The sequence below is a fragment of the Hyla sarda genome, chromosome 3, assembly GCF_029499605.1.
Source record: "Hyla sarda isolate aHylSar1 chromosome 3, aHylSar1.hap1, whole genome shotgun sequence".
Classification (NCBI taxonomy): domain Eukaryota; kingdom Metazoa; phylum Chordata; class Amphibia; order Anura; family Hylidae; genus Hyla; species Hyla sarda.
In genome coordinates, this window is record NC_079191.1 from 227453715 (window position 1) to 227473127 (window position 19413).

Below are 19413 nucleotides of genomic sequence, written 5' to 3' on the forward strand. Positions count from 1 at the left end.
CCTGTTTGTTAATTCTATGCATCCCAGTGATGATCACTTTCCTACTATGTATAATAGGCCACATGACAAATACTTTCATCTACCGAGTAATCAGTCTGTAACAAGCTTATCTTGGTCATTGAGAAAGAAGACTACACAGTCATCAAATGCTGCCAATGCCATAATATAGTGCTTTTAAAGCAGACATTTTAGTCACTGGTCAGGGGCGTAGCTAGAAACCCCAGGGCCCTGGTGCGAAGAATTGTCCTGGCCTCCCCCCCCCCACCTACCACCTGACGACCCGCTTCCCCAATCCCTGACGACCCCTTACTCAGCCGCACAAATATATCAGTGACTACAGCACTGAAGGGACACGGTCAGGAGAATACACAACAATATAAGTGACTAACAGGCAGGGCCAGACAGACAAAACAGACATTTAAGAATAAGCAGCCCATTTTTCAGGAGGGGGTCCAACTGCTGGGACCAATCACCTTGGTTCCAGTTGCTCTCCAGTTGTTATAAAGCTATAACTCCCATCATGTCTGGAGAACTTCAGGCATTATGGGAGTTGTGGTTTTGCAACAGATGGAGAGCCATAGATTAGGGTACAGCATCACCCATCATCACTGCGGAACTTACAAGTGACTACAGCTGATTGGACAGTCAGGAGCAGACACAATGATATCTGTGACCTGAGGGACGTCTTCTCTGTTGTCTTTTCTTTTCTTCTTCATCTGGTCCAGATGTCAGGACTTCTCCCAGCTCCATCTTCTTTGCAGAGTCTGACACCCGGACACCATAGGCTCCTCACTTTGTCAGTAGATCCTTATCCTCTGTATGAAGACAATAATAATTATTATTCTTCTAAATACTGTACCCCCTGAATATAATACTGCCCCACACTGTATCCCCTGAATATAATACTGCCACATACTGTATCCCCTGAATATAATACTGCCACACACTGTATCCCCTGAATATAAAACTATCATCCACTGTACCTCCTGCATATAATACTGACACCTACTGTACCCCCTGAATATAATACTGCCACCGACTGTACCCCTAAATATAATACTGCCATCTATTGTACCCCCTGAATATAATACTTCTACACACTGTATCCTCTGAATATAATACTGCCTCATACTGTACCCCCTGAATATAATACTGAAACCTACTGTACCCCCTGAATATAATACTGCCACCTACTGTACCCCTGAATATAATACTGCCACACACTGTACCCCCTGAATATAATACTGCCACATACAGTACATACACACACATTATTCATACATACAGTACATACACACACATACATAATACATACATACATACACATATCATAAACACACATATCATACACACACATGCCGCCTCCAGATCCCCCCAACAGAATACATCTCCACACATCATACATACATCTTGTTTACACACATCTATCATTCATGCACACACATCATTCATACATTATACATACAGTACATACACACATCATGCAAGCACAAACATCAGCAAAATCTGCTGAAGCAAATATGCAGCAAAAATATGCACACGTGAACGCACCCTTAGGGTAGGGTCACGTGTAACAGATCAATAGTGTATGTTACTCTGCTGATTCGTCAATGACCTGACCCTATAGTGTGCCTCCAGCTGTTTTCTCCCATGTCCTGCTTACAGCAGCAATCTGCCATTACACAATGTCTCGGAGTACACTGCATGTGCCCACGGTGGCTGCTTGTTAGTGGCAGATTGCTGTTGTGAGCAGCACACAGGGGGGGACACAGAAGGAGGCACTCTATAGAGTCAAGTCATCGGTGCAGGGGTCAAGTCCTGCAGGAATGCGTGGGAACTGAGTTCCTGCACTTTTTCCACAGCAGGAACACCATTCCCATTAGAAGGAGTCCTGGAGGACCAGCCCTTGAGTGGAAATCATGGGTGAGTTCCTTCCCTTTTTTCCCAGGACTTGACCCCTGCATCGGTGGATCCGCAGACATGTAACCCTACCCTAATGTTAATCTGTACAGGAGGATTTATGATAAGAGAGGTTTCCACAATATATAATTTTTTTCTCTAACTTAAAGGAGTACTCCAGGATGCAACTCAGACTGTCGGCAGTAAAATAATAAAGATATATACGCACCAGGGGATCGGCCATCCTATTCCTGGTTGCCGGTGGTCGGTGAGTCACACTGCCGCTCAGCCTGGGCAGGACTTCACTGCGGCCGGTGATTGTCAGTGTCCGGCAACCAGGAAAAGGATTGCGGCGGAGGCCGCTCCCCTGAAGGCACCAGGAGAGCAACAGCAAGTATGTATATTCATTATTTTACTGCCGGCAGTCTGAATGCATCCTGGAGTACTCGTTTAAGTTATTTACTGTTAGCCAGTGTTTTCTAACCATGGCACCTCAAGCTGTTGCAAAACTACAACTCGCAGCATGCCCAGACAGCCGTTGGCTGTCCAGGCATGCTGAGAGTTGTAGTTTTACAACAGCTGGAGGCACCATGGTTGGAAAACACTGGCTTCTAAGATCAGAGGATGTCACTATGCGCAACTACTATGAAGTGAGCACAGGAGTTCCTGCACTAACTTCAAAACCATGCCGTAAATGAACGGTGCTTCATGCCCGTTTTCTAACCCCCGTCCTCCTCCATGCTTCTTTTTCCAACACCCCCCCCCTCCCCGTCCTCCTCCATGCTCCTTTTTTCCACCTCCCTGTCCTCCTCCATGCTCCTTTTTTCCACTTCCCTGTCCTCCTCCATGCTCCTTTTTTCCACCTCCCTGTCCCCCTCCATGCTCCTTTTCCAACACCCTCCCCTCCATCATGCTCCTTTTTCATGGGGGTATTGGAAAAGGAGGACAGGGGGGGGGGGCTTATTCATGCTCCCCCCCCCATCTGTCCTCCATGTTCCTTTTCCCCTTCTCTGTCATACTCCATGCCAGTGTTTCCCAAACAGGGTGCCTCCAGCTGTGGCCAAACTACAACTCCCAGCATGCCCAGACAGCCTTTGGCTGTCCAGGCACACTGGGAGTTGTAGTTTGGCCACAGCTGAAGGCACCCTGGTTGGGAAACACTGCTCCATGCACTTCTAGCAGCAAACCCTCCCCCGCCACTCTCACCTCTGACCCTCTGTCATTGTTTTCCAGCCTCGTTCTCCTCCTCGTCTTGCAGGGAGGATGCACCATCTCTAGGCGGCGGGATGCCCTCCTGCACAGCAGGTGCGTGCTTCCGACGTCTGCTGCTCTTAAAGCGAAAGTGTCCCTTCCCCCAGCCGACGTTACTTGGGGCCGGGGGACAGGACTGAATGAGGCCCCCCTTCAGCACCACCAGAGAAGGGGGTCTCCCGGGGAGCAGAACTGCCAGGGAGGTTTTCTTTTTTGTAAATATGGCAAGGGGGGCCATGGTGACCGTAGCGCCCTCTATAGCTACGCCACTGTCACTGGTGTAACTTAAGCCTAAGATGCATTTTAGATTTACTGAACATGTCTATTGTTAGAGAGGTTTATATATATATATATATATATATATATATATATATATATATATTTTTTTTTTTTTTTTTTTTTTAAGAATGGGTTGCAGAATAAAAAAAATAAAAATAACTCACCCCTTAGCTTGCTTCTGTTTCAGCTCTGGCACCACTCCAATTTCCCCCCCCTGGAACAGCTGCAATTTCTTGGGAGGGGACATCATGCAGCTATTCCTTTTTTATTTTTCCATTGGCTAGTGTAGTAACTAAAGTATTTTTATTTTTGATATACTATACATAGTAATATAGTAACATGGAATTTATGAGTGAAATTCCGCTCAGAAATTCCATAGTATGAACCCAGCCCTACTCTCTTTCTCTCTCATCTCTAATATCTAGCTCCTGCAGGTATCTAAGATTCTACCCTTCTTTTGATGGTTATAGAGGCTATTATAAATGTTGCCTTTATTTGGGTTTAATGTACAGCAGAAAGTTTGTAGTCCCTGATTCCACCAAGCGAAGCAAAGTATTTTGGTATTGTAGAGCATGATAACCATTCAGATGAATGTCAATTCCCAAAATATATGGACAGCTCAAATTCACAAGAACAAAAGCCACTCCTTACAAGGCGGCTCTCCATTTTGGCTTACAGAGAGAGGTCCTAAGCAGAGAACTCCTCTCCATGATGTCTGTATGCCCTAATTTGGCATATGGACATGGCCCATCCTCATTTGACAACCACCTTCGTGTTCATTCATGTCCAACAAACAGAAGGCCAACAAATATTCCAGCAGAAAGCCAATTAATTCCCACAATTCTCTGTAGTTTCCCTATACATTAAAATAGATGATGAGTGGATGAGTTAGTGTCTGGACAGATACTATGTCTCTGACTCTGCTTTCCATATTCTTGCATGGCTGAGTATTTATATTTCAATGGGGAGAGGGAATAGGGTGTGGAGAGACATCTCTGACAGTGGTGTACATCTTGCCAGACTTACAGTAACACCTGTCATACTTATGCTTTATTCCTCTGACATCTGCTGTCAAGGGACATTAGAGAGGCTGAAACTGCATTGGCGCAGCATTACCACAAATAAGGTTACGAGCAGTACAATTGTAAGCTCTGATCTGAAGACAACTGAGTTGCTGGAACCTAATAGATGCAATATCAGTTTTCTCTTTCTGGGTGAGAACAGTGTGAAATACAAATCTCACACTTCATATCTTTAATGTGTAGTGGCATCATTGCAAAGCTTCAAGTAAAGACTCGGCATTAGAGATTTTTATAGCGCCTGGAGTGTGGGTGAACAATAAGCTGTGACACCAGTGTATACTTACACGTACATTATACCATACTTCAGCTGATTTCCTGGCACATGGGTCACTCTGCATACAGCTGAATGAATAATAAAACAGAATGCTTACATTTGTTCCCTTACAATTTAATATAATGCTTCTATGTGTTAGAGCCTTTCTAATGTGATGGAAAAATGCGATTGTCAGTCATGACCCACCAGTAAAGCATGCTTGAAGGTTTGTTAAAATGCAGAGAAAAAAAAGCAGATCATAATAAAAATGTCCAGTTGAAGCCTCACACTGTTTTACAGACACAAATACACAGGTTCTGAATGCATTAAAAAGGTTCTCCAGTGGAAAACATTCATTTTAAAATCAACTGGTCCCAGAAAGTTAAACAGATTTGTAAATTACTTCTATTTAAAAATCTTAAAGGGGTATTCCAGGCAAAAACTTTTTTTTATATATCAACTGGCTCTGGAAAGTTAAACAGATTTGTAAATTACTTCTATTAAAAAATCTTAATCCTGCCAATAGTTATTAGCTTCTGAAGTTTTCTGTCTAACTGCTCAATGATGATATCACGTCACAGGAGCTGTGCATGATGGGAGAATATCCCTTGCATGATGGGAGAATATCCTCATAGGAGCTGGACAGCTCCCGGGACGTGAGTCATCAGAGAGCAGTTAGACAGAGAACAGCAACTCAACTTCAGAAGCTAATAACTAATGGAAGGATTAAGATTTTTTAATAGAAGTAATTTACAAATCTGTTTAACTTTCCGGAGCCAGTTGATATATAAAAAAAAAGTTTTTGCCTGGAATACCCCTTTAATTCTTCCAGAACCTGGAATCAGCTGCTGTATACTACATAGGAAGTTCTTTTCTTTTTTAATTTTGTTTCTGACTGACCACAGTGCTCTCTGCTGACACCTGTGTCCATGTCAGGAACTGTCCAGAACAGGAACAAATCCCCATAGCAAACCTCTCCTCCTCTAGACAGTTCCTGACATGGACAGAGGTGTCATCAGAGAGCACTGTGGTCAGACCGAAAATAAATTCAAAAAGAAAAAACTTGCTCTGTAGCATACAGCAGCTGATAAGTACTGGAAGGATTAAGATTTTTAAATAGTCATTTAAAAGTAATTTACAAACCTATCTAACTTTCTGGCACTAGTTGATTAAAAAAAATTATTTCCCATTTTCGTACTCCTTTAAACAGGTATTCTCTATGATAAAATGAAGGCATACTACAAGGAGAGTGGTGGTTTGCCTACTAGAATCCAAATGATCCTGTTTACCTTGGCACTGTTGTTACCTGAAAGGTACTGCATAGTTTACATCACAAGTACAACTGGTTGTGATTGTTTCCCAGTAATGTAACTTGAAGCTGTACTGCCCTTCATCTTCCTTGTGCTACTTCTTGTCTTCTCATGCTTCATAGACCCCATAAGACAACAAGGCTTGGGTACAACTGCTGGACCTCAAAAAGCTGCAATTCTCAATCCATATAAGTTAACAAAGCCAGGGTAAGGTGTTTGTATCTATTGTATAATTCTGTCAGACTAGCCTTTTGCCATATACTAGTAACTAGTGTGTATACTAGACCGATTGGAGGCATATGCTATAGCTAGTGTGTACGCTAGATAAATGTCATTTTGTAGATATTGAATTTACTCACTGACTGATTCCGTGTGCTATAACCATTGGGAATGCTAGCAAAATGTCATATTCTAGCTAATGGGTGTACTAGCTTTTGACATGTTTCTAGTAAGCATACTAGCTAAATGTTGTCACCTACTCAATCTAGTAGGTGTGCTCCATTGGTAATATCCCAATCTGCTAGTAGTATCTAATGCACATTATATCGATTACACATATTTGCTGTAATTATATTTTAGTTCATGGTTATAGTAATAGTTGAAGTTATTAGCTTATGCTGCCGTGTCCTGGGCTAGTGTGAACTAATTTTATATCCATGTTAGGCTTTCAAACTTTCAAAATTATTTGCAAATAGTTTAAATGCAAATCAATTACTTATTAAGATGCTCTTACAGTGTTTTAAACTTTGAAGCCAAAACCAGGGGTGGATCATAATGAAACAGATAATATAAAGAACAAGTGCTACTTCTACTCTTTTTTTAATCCATTCCTGGTATGGGATAGATTAAAAAAGCATCTAACTTATCATAATCCACTCTTTGTATTGAATTCAAAGCTGCAGCAAAAACTGCACTGTATAAACACCCTTAAAGGGGTACTCTGGTGGAATATATATAACAAAAAGAGAGGGAAGGGAACCGACACTGTAAACGTGATTTATAGTCACAGGTGGGTGCTCAGCCTCAATAGGTCCAAACTCCAGAACCTTCATCTCATCATATTCCAAAGAAGGGAAGCGGCACTCCAATTCAAAATAGGAAAATGGTGTCTTTATTCACCCATCAATATAAGTGCAACGTTTCAGCCTCACCATGAGGCCTTTCTCAGGCTTGAGAAAGGCCTCATGGTGAGGCTGAAATGTTGCACTTATATTGATGGGTGAATAAAGACACCATTTTTCTACTTTGAATTGGAGTGCCGCCTAACTTCTTTGGTGTATATATATATATATATATATATATATATTTCAAATCAACTAGTGCCAGAAAGTTAAACAGATTTGTAGATTTCTTCTATATAAGAAAACTTAATGCTTCCAGTACCTATCAGCTGCTGTATACTACAGAGGAAGTTGTATCGTTCTTTTCTGTCTGACCACAGTGCTCTCTGGTGACACCTCTGTCCATGTCAGGAACTGTCCAGAGTAGAAGCAAATCCCCATAGCCAACCTATCATGCTCTGGATAGTTCCTGACACGGACAGAGGTGTAAGCAAAGAGCACTGTGGTCACACAGAAAATAACTATACAACTTTCTTTGTAGTATACAGCATGGGATAAGTACTGGAAGAAATAGCATTTTGAAATAGAAGTAATTTACAAATCTTTATAACTTTTTAGCTCCAGTTGCTTTAAAAACACATTTCCACCATAGTACCCCTTTAATGTGCAATCTGTAGCTGAAATGCTTCTGTAAGTCAGTCCCAAATGCAGCCATGTAACCATGTTTATGATGTCCATCTGTAGCTTAGGTGGTTCCCTAAGGGATAGGAGTCATCCATCACATTAAAGTTATCTCTACTGCTCTCACTCACCTCCCATTCGGTCTCTGAAGGGCTGTGTGTTTTTCATTCAGGCAGCAGAAATTGTAATTTCTGGTGACCAGCAGAACAGCAGAGAGGTTTATCACTTGCAGAGCTGCATTGTGTTGGAAGTTTATTCCAGCACAACCTTACATGTTGTAAATAAAATAAAAAAAAAATAAAAAAAAGGCAGTGTCTCTAAGAGGTGAAAGAAGCCATGGGAACTTCATTTCTTTCCCCGGGCAAAATTACAAAAATCACAAATTCTGAGTTATGGTGGCATACAGGGCCTGCATCACCACCAGGCCGCCAGGTCCTTCTAGCCCTGTAAGTGCATCCTAAGGACACACATAAAGGTAAATGCAGCACTCGGCTTTAAAGAGTGAAGAACCAAAATGCTTTGATGACCCAAAGATTTGCAAAATGGTTAATGTTCCTAGAGGGATATAACAAATGGAAAAGGATTTAGGTAAACTAAAGGAATGGTCAGAACTCTGGAAAGTGACATTTAATGTGGATAAGTGCAAAATGATGCATCTGGGGCGTAAAAATCCAAGGGCAGAATATAGAATATGTGATACAGTCCTAACCTCAGTATTTAAGAAAAGGGATTTAGGGGTCATTATTTTATAAGACATAAAGGTAGGCAGACAATGTTATTGGGCAGCAGGAAATGCTAGCAGAAGGTTTGGGTGTATAGGGAGAGGTATTAGCAGTAAAAAGAGGGTGTACAGAGCCGCTGTACAGAGCACTGGTGATACCTCACTTGGAGTATTGTGCGCAGTACTGGAGGCTGTATCTCCAGAAGGATTTAAATACATTGGAGAGAGTTCAGAGAAGAGATACTAAACTAGTAAATGGACTACAGGATAAAACTTAGCAGGAAAAGTTAAAGAACCTTAACATGTATAGCTTGGAAGAAAGAAGAAACTTTTTAATGCAATCAACACGGTAAAGAAGGAGAGAATATAAAAAAAAAAAAAAAAAAGAAAACTACCACAAGAGGACATAGTTTTAAATCAGAGGGGCAAAGGTGTATGCAGTAATATTAGGAAGTATTACTTTACTGAGAGAGTAGTGGATGCATGGAATAGCCTTCCTGCAGAAGTGGTAGCTTCAGATACAGTGAAGAGGTTTAAGCCTGCATGGGATAGGCAAAAGGCTATCCTTCATATAAGATAGGGCCAGAGACTTCTGATAGGATTCAGAAAATTGGACAGACTAGTTGCGCCACATAGTTCTTATTTGTTGACACATTTTATGTTTCTATGTTTTCTCATTCTCTCATTCACTCTTGATCTTTGTCATGGAGATAAAATTCACAGCAAGATAATGGGCCCTGACCCAACCTTCTCACATAGACTACCACACATTGTCCTACCTCTCACATATACTGCTGTTTATCGCCCCCTCTTTACAAAGACTGCTGCTCAGCTCCCCACATTTTACTTTATGTTTCCCTCCTTCTCACAAACTCCCTATGCTATCCTTATAACCTCCTCCTCCACAGTTGTGCTGTAGCTAGAGCTGAAAGGACCTTTGATGACATCCTCAAACATCCTTGAGCTTTTAGCTGCTGATAGGCTTTTTTAGTTTTAAAAAGATTTATACAAAATCATGGCAAAAATATTTGTGGAAAATGGAGCAAAATACAAAAAGATGCCTGTGGCTCCCTCTTTTACTCCCCAAGCCTGGGTGAATGTCTGTCTCTGGCCCCCTGACTGTGGAGGCCTCCTAACAGCTACTATGTTGTAGTTCTGCCCCTGATACTTCATATGGTTAAGAAAGATATTTGTCCATCAAGTTCGATCAAGGGTGAGAATAAGAGGTGGATGAAGCGGAGAGGTATACAGTAGGTAATTGTAGACCCTAGTTTCACCATATTGATCCAAAGAAAGGTAATTAATCCATCCAGAAGGTGTTTACTGATCTATATTACAGATCTATACACATTTCTACTGAGGCAGGGGTCGGAGGTCTTTGTTTCCCAGTACCCCGAAATGCGTTTAGAAATCTGGCACTATTCACACAGTTATCATCAGCGTCCATCTGCAAATACCTCGGCAACAGAGGAGTTAAACCTGTTCTACTCCGCCCTGCCTGGCTGTAACCTTACCATCCATTGCATCTCATAGCCTCATCTTCTGCCTCCACGTGGGACGCTAATCCCAGACCTTCCATTGCTCCCGGAATACCATCACCAGCAGACCTGTTGTCGCACCCGAGCCGACTGACACTCCTGCCGGAGTGCCAGACTAGTGCCGTCTGTGCTAAGCCGGTAAGCGAACGAGGTCCCGAGCGCTGCAACTGCCGCTTGCTCCCCTGCCATCGGAGCCCACGATACGCAACATCTGCGCCCCCTTGCCAACGGGGCTGCTAAGGGAGATCTATCAATCTGTGCCCCCCTTCCACTCATTGGGGCACATGAGGATTATGAGGCTGCGATCCATCCACTACAACAGACCAAGCCAGAAGCAGTGGTGAGAGATACTCCGTATCATTCATTCATCAACTTTTTTATTAATTTCTTCATTGACTTTATGTTACAATATTTATACGTTTCTTACGGACTTATTTTTATATTGGTATTTTTATTTTTATATTTTTTTATCTGCAGATTCATGGACTTATTTAAATATTAATTCACACATTTTTTGATACCTCACTAGGGCCCAGTGAGATTTTCATTAGATCAATGCCAGTGTAATGTGATATTTTGCTACTATTTTGATATTTTGCTACTATTTTATTTATATATATATTACATTTTATATCTGAATTAAAAGCAAATTTTTGAATAAACGCTGTTACATCTATCTTTGGCCACACCATTATGCACCATTGGTGAGGTCCTAGAGGCATAAGCTATAGGTTTTTATTCATTTACATTATTGTTGCCGGTGGGGTCCGGCTTTAGCTTTAACTGCCTCGGTCCTTCTGTTGTGAGCTGCACCTTATTTTTTAGTTTTCTATATTACAGATCTGTCAGAGGCCGAAAGGAAAGAGAAAAGAAACCCATTCAAAGCTATCCATGCCCCCCTGTTTGTCTTCCACAGCTTCCATTCATTTCCATTTTATCCCCAGGTATTCTGTGTTCTTTCTGTTTCTGAGACATATGGCTTGCTGCAGGACCTGCTGGCTCAGCCAATTACTGGCTAAGACTGGATACTGTTGTGGACAATGATTAGCTGGGATGGCAGGTACTGCAGCAAGCCGCTCCTATTTGGAGAAGGAAGAAGAGAGAAGACAGGTCCGGACAGAGCTAAACAGCAGCTGCAGTGGACTAGCTAAAAAAGTATGTCTTGGTAAGTATAACTTTTTTCCTATTATCCCCCCCCCCCCCCCCACTGTTTCAGCAGTATATTATATTTTGTAAAAAAGTGGATAACCCTTTTACTGTTTATACATTTTATCGTGGTCTTCAACTATTACCCTGTGACTAGCTGATGAGATTATTGCATGGAATTTTGCATGAAACTTCAGCAGTAAATTCAGCAGAAATAAATTTTCTATTCACTATAATGGAATTCCTGCAGTGGAAATTCTGCCGCAGAAATTCTGCTGTGTGAATGGGACATCGGATTTCCCTTGGAGTGTATTGGCTATAATTCATGCAGAATTTTATGCGGGTCAGCCCGAGCTGCTTAATAGTGCAGCGGCTACTTTATGACAGTGAGTCTACCGGTCCGGGTGTGACAAGGGACATTGCGCAAGTGATGTTCCTGCGCAGACCCGTGCAGGAGGACGTCAGTGACCTCACTCGTCATGCTGCTGCCGGAGAGAAGCACTGCGCAGGCCAGGTGAGTGTGTCTGTGTGTCTCTATGTGTGTGTGTTGGGGGGGGGGGGTACCTCCTTACCTAATGTGGGGAAACTATGCAGCCTATCTGATATGGGGGAACTATGCTGCCTATCTAATGTGGGGTAACTATGCTTCATATGAAATGTGGGGGTACTATACTGCCATCCTAATGTAGGGAAACTATGCTGCCTATCTAATGTAGGGGAACTATGCTGCCTATCTAATGTGGGGGAACTATGCTGCCTATCTAATGTAGGGGGACTATGCTTCCTACCTAATGTGGGGGAACTATGCTGCCTATCTAATGTGGGGAAACTATGCTGCCTACCAAATGGGGGGGGGGGGGAACCATGCTGCATATTTAATGTGTGGGAACTGCTGCCTACCTAATGATGCAGATTAATATGAGTTTCATTGCTTTGGAGCTCTTGAATATGCAGTGCAATAATTATTTTTTAACTGTTTATTTGTGATTTTTTTTCCAAACAATGTTCCAGTGAGGTAATAATACACATCAAATGAATGCATATACAAAGAAAAATAACAACAATAAAATGAGAGATAAAGAAGATAAAAAAATAAAAATAAAATAAAAGTGATGTAGGTATAAGACGTGACCGTAAGTAGCATGTCCTGGTTAACCATTGAAAATAATGATTCATATTAGTTTCCAGCCTAGTAATCATAGTCATAACAACAATATAGTGTTTGGGCAATAAGTAACATACCTTAATGTTATCCTGACATAATATTTCAAAGTCAGTATCCAGCAATGTGTATATTGAAGTTATGAAAACAAAACAAATATGACACGGTCAAAATAAATATGACAACGGGGAAAAAATTTGAAAGGGAAAGAAGGAAAGAGAAAAAAAAATCTAGATCCGTATGACCATCTCCACAGTCACCGCAGATGAATCAGAAAGCACACTATGCATCAAAGACCTTCCACTATGCCAAATACTATGAAATCTAGGTAGAGTGTTATCAATTGTAGCAGAGAGATACTCCATCTGCCTTATCTCCCGTACTCTATCCCACAGTGCATTAACTGGTGGGGGTTCGGCCTTCTTCCACCAGCAGGCTATCAAGCATTTAGCAGCTGTTAGAATGCGTAATAGGAGTCTGGTTTGAGTTTTAGTCAACTCCCTAAGTAGAAGGTTAAGGAGAAATATGGCTGGTTCTAAGGGAATTGTAATCCCCCAAATCTGTTTGATGAGTCTTTGAACTTTAAAGGGGTATTCCAGGCAAAACCTGTTTTTATATATTTCAACTGGCTCCGGAAAGTTAAACAGATTTGTAAATTACTTCTTTTAAAAAATCTTAATCCTTCCAATAGTCATTAGCTTCTGAAGTTTTCTGTCTAACTGCTCAATGATGATGTCACGTCCCGGGAGCTGTGCATGATGGGAGAATATCCCCATAGGAACTGCACAGCTCCCGGGACGTGAGTCATCAGAGAGCAGTTAGACAGAAAACAACAACTCAACTTCAGAAGTTAATAACTATTGGAAGGATTAAGATTTTTTAATAGAAGTAATTTACAAATCTGTTTAACTTTCCGGAGCCAGTTGATATATAAAAAAAAGTTTTGGCCTGGAATACCCCTTTAATCCAGAAGTCAGTAAGGGAAGGGCAATCCCAGAAAATGTGTGGGAGTGAGCCAACCGAAGATTGGCATCTCAAGCACAGCGAGGATGTTTGAGGAAACAGGCGATGGAGCATCTCTGGGGTGTGGTACCAGAATGTAAGTATTTTGTATTGATTTTCCTTATATACAATGCAGTCAGAGGATTTGGCCAGATAATTTGCCATTGATTAATGGAAAACCAATGTCCCAGGTACCTTTCCCATTTATCCGTGTATAAGTGGTGAATCTCGGGTGCGTCTTTGGGTGTAAGCAGAAGGGAGTAAATGCTGGAGATAAATGGCCGAAAAAAAGAAAATAGGCAGTACGTGTCCCTGGTGAAGTACGTAACAGTGGTATAACAGAGGTAGATTAAAAACCACTTACCCAGTAGGGTTGCGCTCAGAGCACAACACCTAAGAAGACATCTAGAGTATGGTTGGAAACCTGCAGCCTCAGCTCGTCTGGTGTTAGCGTTGCTAGTCCGGTGGGAAGACAATTCAGGAATATAAACTTGAGCTTTTTCTGGGCGCTGGTTAACCAAAGTAGGAATTTGGACACAGTTACAAGTCCAAAAGCTTGTTATTGCACTAAAATAACGCATTTCTGGTCCGAACAGGACCCTTCCTCGGGTAAGGTGCTGAGGAAGGGTCCTGTTCAGACCAGAAACTTGTTCTTTTAGTGCAATAAAAAACCTTTTGGACTTGTAACTGTGTCCAAATTCCTACTTTCGTTAACCAGTGCCCAGAAAAAGTTTATTTTCCTGAAATGCTGGAGATAAGGTCTCTAGTTGAGGTACAATTTTTGCAAATGGCCTCAAAAGGTGTTAGGGAAGGAAGAACTGTGATCAAAGGGATGAGAGATTGTTGAGTTTGAATTTCTTGGTATAGTGCGAATGAATAGTCAGGGAGATTATATTTAATTTTAAGAGTGGAATAGGGTAATAAGGTATGCCTTATTGGGTCTACTATATCCGCAAGGTAGAATAGTCTAGCTTCTATCCATAGAGTAATCACCCCTCTACTACAGCTCAAGGGGAAAGAAGGATTAGAAACTATCGGCAATCGGTATTGAAAGTCGTATCCTACATTTTTATTGTTAGGGACGTATTTTTCAAATTATTCTTAGGCTGTTTGGGTGTCTGCCATGCCCATATTAAAGAATTTGGGTGGACAGGTGAAATCCACTTCGTCTCAATTTCCGACCATTTATGATATGACAGAAATGTGGTTAAAGATGGGATCCTACGTATGTGGATTGCCAAATAATATTTATATAAGTCTGGGAATGACAGATCTCCAAATTGTTTTGGCATGGATAATACAGTCAAAGGCACCCTGTGGCGGCCATTCTTCCAAACAAACTTAAGTAAAGATGATTAAAGATTGAGCAGAGGTCTTTTGGGAATGGGAAGTGTTTCCAAGAGATATAGTATTTTAGGTAAAATTGTCATTTTAACGGCTGCGATCCTACCTAAGAGGGACAAGGGAAAAGGCATCCATTTAGTAAGTTCTTTATGACTTGGACAAGAGGGGGGAAGTTGTGTTTAAAAGAGGGAAGTAAAATTAGGAATAAGTTTGATACCTAGATATTTTAAAGTGGTGTCCTGCCATCTATATTTAAAATTTAATTTAAGATTTTCCAAATCATTGGGAGGGAGGGATACAAATTGGCAATATTTCCATTTTGTCAGAATTAATGTTGTACTCTGATACTCCAGAGTAGGACAGAAGCACCTTGATAAGATTGGGTATTGATGTATGTGGGTTGGTCAGTGTTAAGAGTACATTGTCTGCAAATAGAGACATCTTGAATTCTCTGGAACCTACAGTGACTTCACTGATGTCATAATGGTTTCGGATATATGCCGCCAGGGGTTCTATACTAAGGTCAAATAATAAAGGATAAAGGGGGTATCCTTGTCTCGTTCCATTCGAGATTAATAAACTAGATGAGGTGGCATGTTTAAGTCGGACTTGGGCAGACAGGGTGGTGTAGAAATTGGAGACAACTGATAGAAATGGGCCTTTAATTCCATATGGCTGAAAGGTTGACATAAGGAAAGGCCAACTTAATCTGTCAAAGGCTTTTTCAGCATTGAGGCTGATCAAGACTCCTGGGGTCTATGCAGTGCAATTTTATGGCATAGTACTTTTTTTTTTCTTTGGGGGCGGGCAGCATTTCACTCTTGTACCCAGACAGCACAATGTCTTAGGCCGGCCCTGGCTGCACATATATAAAAAATACAGGTATACAAAATAATTTGCTTTGATTAGTCTGGTGCACATATGTTTGATCCTAAAGAACGCATCATTATATGGAATAGGACAAAACCAAAAGCAAAGGCATATATACAAAAAAGGTAGCTACACTGCTGTTATTGAGCCAATGGCAAAGGTGTAGGTAACTTCTCAGGTTGGCAGAATCTTAGTTTTCAAGCCTCCTCATTTTCCTATAGTCACCACATTGCTAGCACAAAAAGAGAAAGTACTAGCTACAGGATATGTACTCCATCTACACTTAAAGGAAACAAGTATGAATGGGGGATTTTGTGGTGTAATCTAAACCAGCACCAGAAGTGCTGTCTAAACTGTCTATTTAGGGTATATATGACACAGTTACTAGCATATCTACCCAAGAATAGACTCATACATGGATATCTTTGTAGACATCTATGCTTTAAGAGTAGTATGAACACATACATGTATTTAATGGTAATTGTAATTTTTGAAATACTATTGTTATTTTTATTCTGACTAATTTCATGCAGCGTAAACCATGCATTTTCATTATTTAGTTTAATGCACAAAGGATTTTACTTTCCTCAGAATGGATTAATAATAGCTTTGATGGCGCAGCATAAGATTTTTGTGCATTTTGTTTACATAGTATAGGTGTCATTTGGCTTTTCTCTAATTGCCCCTTACACCAAGACATAATAGCAATTTACATTACAAGAAGAAACAAAAACAATATATGTTCTCTGGTGCTTGATGTTTATATTAAATGAAAGCTGCAATCATTTTGTTTACTTCAAATTTGAGCAACTGAGTTTTTTAGTTTTCTTAGTGAAGAAGCCAGAATTCTTCTTTCAAAAATGAGTCATTGTAATAATTATAATAATTATCAGGAGTATGCTTGTTCTACATTTTGGCAAAAATCTAGCTACCATGCGAGGCATTGAATAATAGAAACAATCAAAGTGAGGCTCCAATCCTTATGTACATATTGGTCCCTTTACTTACTTTCTGTATGAGGAAGGTAGAACATAGATGGTGAGTCTGTCTATTCCTCTCTTTTCTGTACTTAATGTTGTGGGGTTCCTGAAAAGTTCTTTATTGGCCAAGTTATAAATAGGAGAGGGATGGAGGCTATCCTAGACTGTGGCCCCCAAGTGCCTACATATCATCCTTTTGACCTATGTCTATATGAAAAAGGTGAGTTTAGGTCTTGCGAACAATAAAATAATAATTTGATGCTACATGAAGGATGGGGATGTTGGAGCCATGTATGAAACAAACAACAACAAAAAAAGGTTTTGGAATGTGTTTGACAGGTGAGTAAAGGAAATTCCTCCAAAAAGTGCTAGCATACCTGACAACTCCTTCAACGAAAGGAAAACTTCCCAGGTGGCTACTGGATGAAGTTGCTAAGCAGGGCTAGTGCAAGGATTTTTGCCACCCTAGGCAAAAGCTAATTTTGCCACCCCTTGACCCTGCACACATTGGCTCTGCCCTTTGACACGCCCCACCTTACTACTAGGGTGACACACTGTAACAAACCTCCTCCTCGTGTAATATCCTTACTCATGGGGTTGCACACTGTAACAAACCTCCTTGAAATTAGCTTACTACAGCCCTACTACTGGGGTAACACACTGTAGCAAAACTCCTCCTCATGTAATCTCCTTACTACTGGGGTGACACACTGTAACAGACCTCCTTGTAATTACCTTACAACTGGGGTGACACACTGTAACAACCCTCTCCTCAAGTAATCTCCATACTACTGGGGTGACACACTGTAACAATCTTCCTCCCTATGTAATCACCTTACTTCTGAGGTGACACACTGTAACAACCCACTCCTCCTCATGTAAACGCCTTACTACTGGGGTGACACACAGTAACATTCACCTCCTCATGAAGGTGCGCACAATGTCAGGAAACCGGACAGACCTAACCTGCCTGTCTGCCTCAGAGGTGGCTCGGCGCTAATCCAGCAGGCTTATATGCAGATTATTATGGTACCGGGAGGTGTGGGGGGGGGGATGTGGATGCTTTGGATGAACGGGTGCTTTGGATGCGGGCTGGCTATTAACTTTGTTGAAGTGGGCAGAGCGGCACCCCCAATAAGAGGGCGCTCTAGGCAGCTGCTTATTTTGCCTATAGGCAGAACTAGCCCTGTTGCTAAGACAATTCCAAGAGTTTATAAACATTCAATACCAAAGGAAGCTACTTTGCAGAATGTAAAATATAATTGTTTTAATTTGATTAACCCCTTAAGGACTCAGGGTTTTTCCGTTTTTGCACTTTCGTTTTTTCCTCCTTACCTTTTAAAAATCATAACCCTTTCAATTTTCCACCTAAAAATCCATATTATGGCTTATTTTTTGCGTCGCCAATTCTACTTTGCAGTGACATTAGTCATTTTACCCAAAAATGCACGGCGAAACGGAAAAAAAAATCATTGTGCGACAAAATCGAAAAAAAAACGCCATTTTGTAACTTTTGGGGGCTTTCGTTTCTACGCAGTGCATATTTCGGTAAAAATTACACCTTATCTTTATTCTGTAGGTCCATACGGTTAAAATGATACCCTACTTATATAGGTTTGATTTTGTCGCACTTCTGGAAAAAATCATAACTACATGCAGGAAAATTTATACGTTTAAAAATGTCATCTTCTGACCCCTATAACTTTTTTATTTTTCCACGTATGGGGTGGTATGAGGACTCATTTTTTGCGCCGTGATCTGAAGTTTTTATCGGTATGATTTTTGTTTTGATCGGACTTTTTGATCACTTTTTATTCATTTTTTAATGATATAAAAAGTGACCAAAATACGCTTTTTTGGACTTTGGAATTTTTTGGCGCGTACGCCATTGACCGTACAGCTTAATTAATGATATATTTTTATAGTTCGGACATTTACGCACGCGGCGATACCACATATGTTTATTTTTTATTTTTTTTACACTGTTTTATTTTTTTTATGGGAAAAGGGGGGTGATTCAAACTTTTATTAGGGAAGGGGTTAAATGACCTTTATTAACACTTTTTTTTTACATTTTTTTTGCAGTGTTATAGGTCCCATAGGGACCTATAACACTGCACACACTGATCTCTAATGCTGATCACTGGCGTGCATTAACACGCCTGTGATCAGCATTATCGGCGCTTGACTGCTCCTGCCTGGATCTCAGGCACGGAGCAGTCATTCGTCGATCGGACACCGGGGAGGCAGGTAAGAGCCCTCCCGGTGTCCGATCAGCTGTTCGGGATGCCGCGATTTCACCGCGGCGGTCCCGAACAGCCCGACTGAGCAGCCGGGTCACTTTCACTTTAGAAGCGGCGGTCAGCTTTGACCGCCGCTTCTAAAGGGTTAATACCGCACATCGCCGCGATCGGCGATGTGTGGTATTAGCCGCGGGTCCCGGCCGTTGATTAGCGCCGGGACCGACGCGATATGATGCGGGATCGCGGCGCGATCCCGCTTCATATCGCGGGAGCCGGCGCAGGACGTAAATATACGTCCTGCGTCGTTAAGGGGTTAAACTTTTATGTTGCATAATCTCAATGATAGACCCAATAAACTGCCAGAGGATTCTCTAAGGGACCCAGGCTCTTAAGAGGCAGTGGTACCTGGCAACTGTTCAATGTTTATGGGGGCGTCTTGACTTTATTTTCCGAGATATAAGAGAGAGAAGTATTGGGCTTTTCATTATTTAGTTTACATGGAGGTAATCTGCTGAAAATTGCCACTGTAATGCCTTACTTCCTTCCCCCCTAATCCTTTTAGAACACATGAATAGTGTTGAGCGGCATAGG

At 41.4% G+C, this 19413-nt stretch overlaps 1 protein-coding gene across 5 annotated transcripts in view; it reads right to left on the reverse strand.

Annotated features, from left to right (window-relative positions):
* Nucleotides 1-19413, reverse strand: part of MCHR2 (melanin concentrating hormone receptor 2) — a 254857-nt gene that overhangs the window by 176342 nt on the left and 59102 nt on the right. The window contains exon 2 of one of the 5 annotated variants that reach the window (XM_056566181.1): nucleotides 622-815. The exons of the other annotated variants lie outside the window; for them this stretch is intronic. Within the exon in view, the coding sequence (XP_056422156.1) occupies nucleotides 622-716 (95 nt within the window). The 5' untranslated portion in view covers nucleotides 717-815. The remainder of the gene's footprint in view (nucleotides 1-621; nucleotides 816-19413) is intronic. 5 annotated transcript variants of the gene reach the window in all.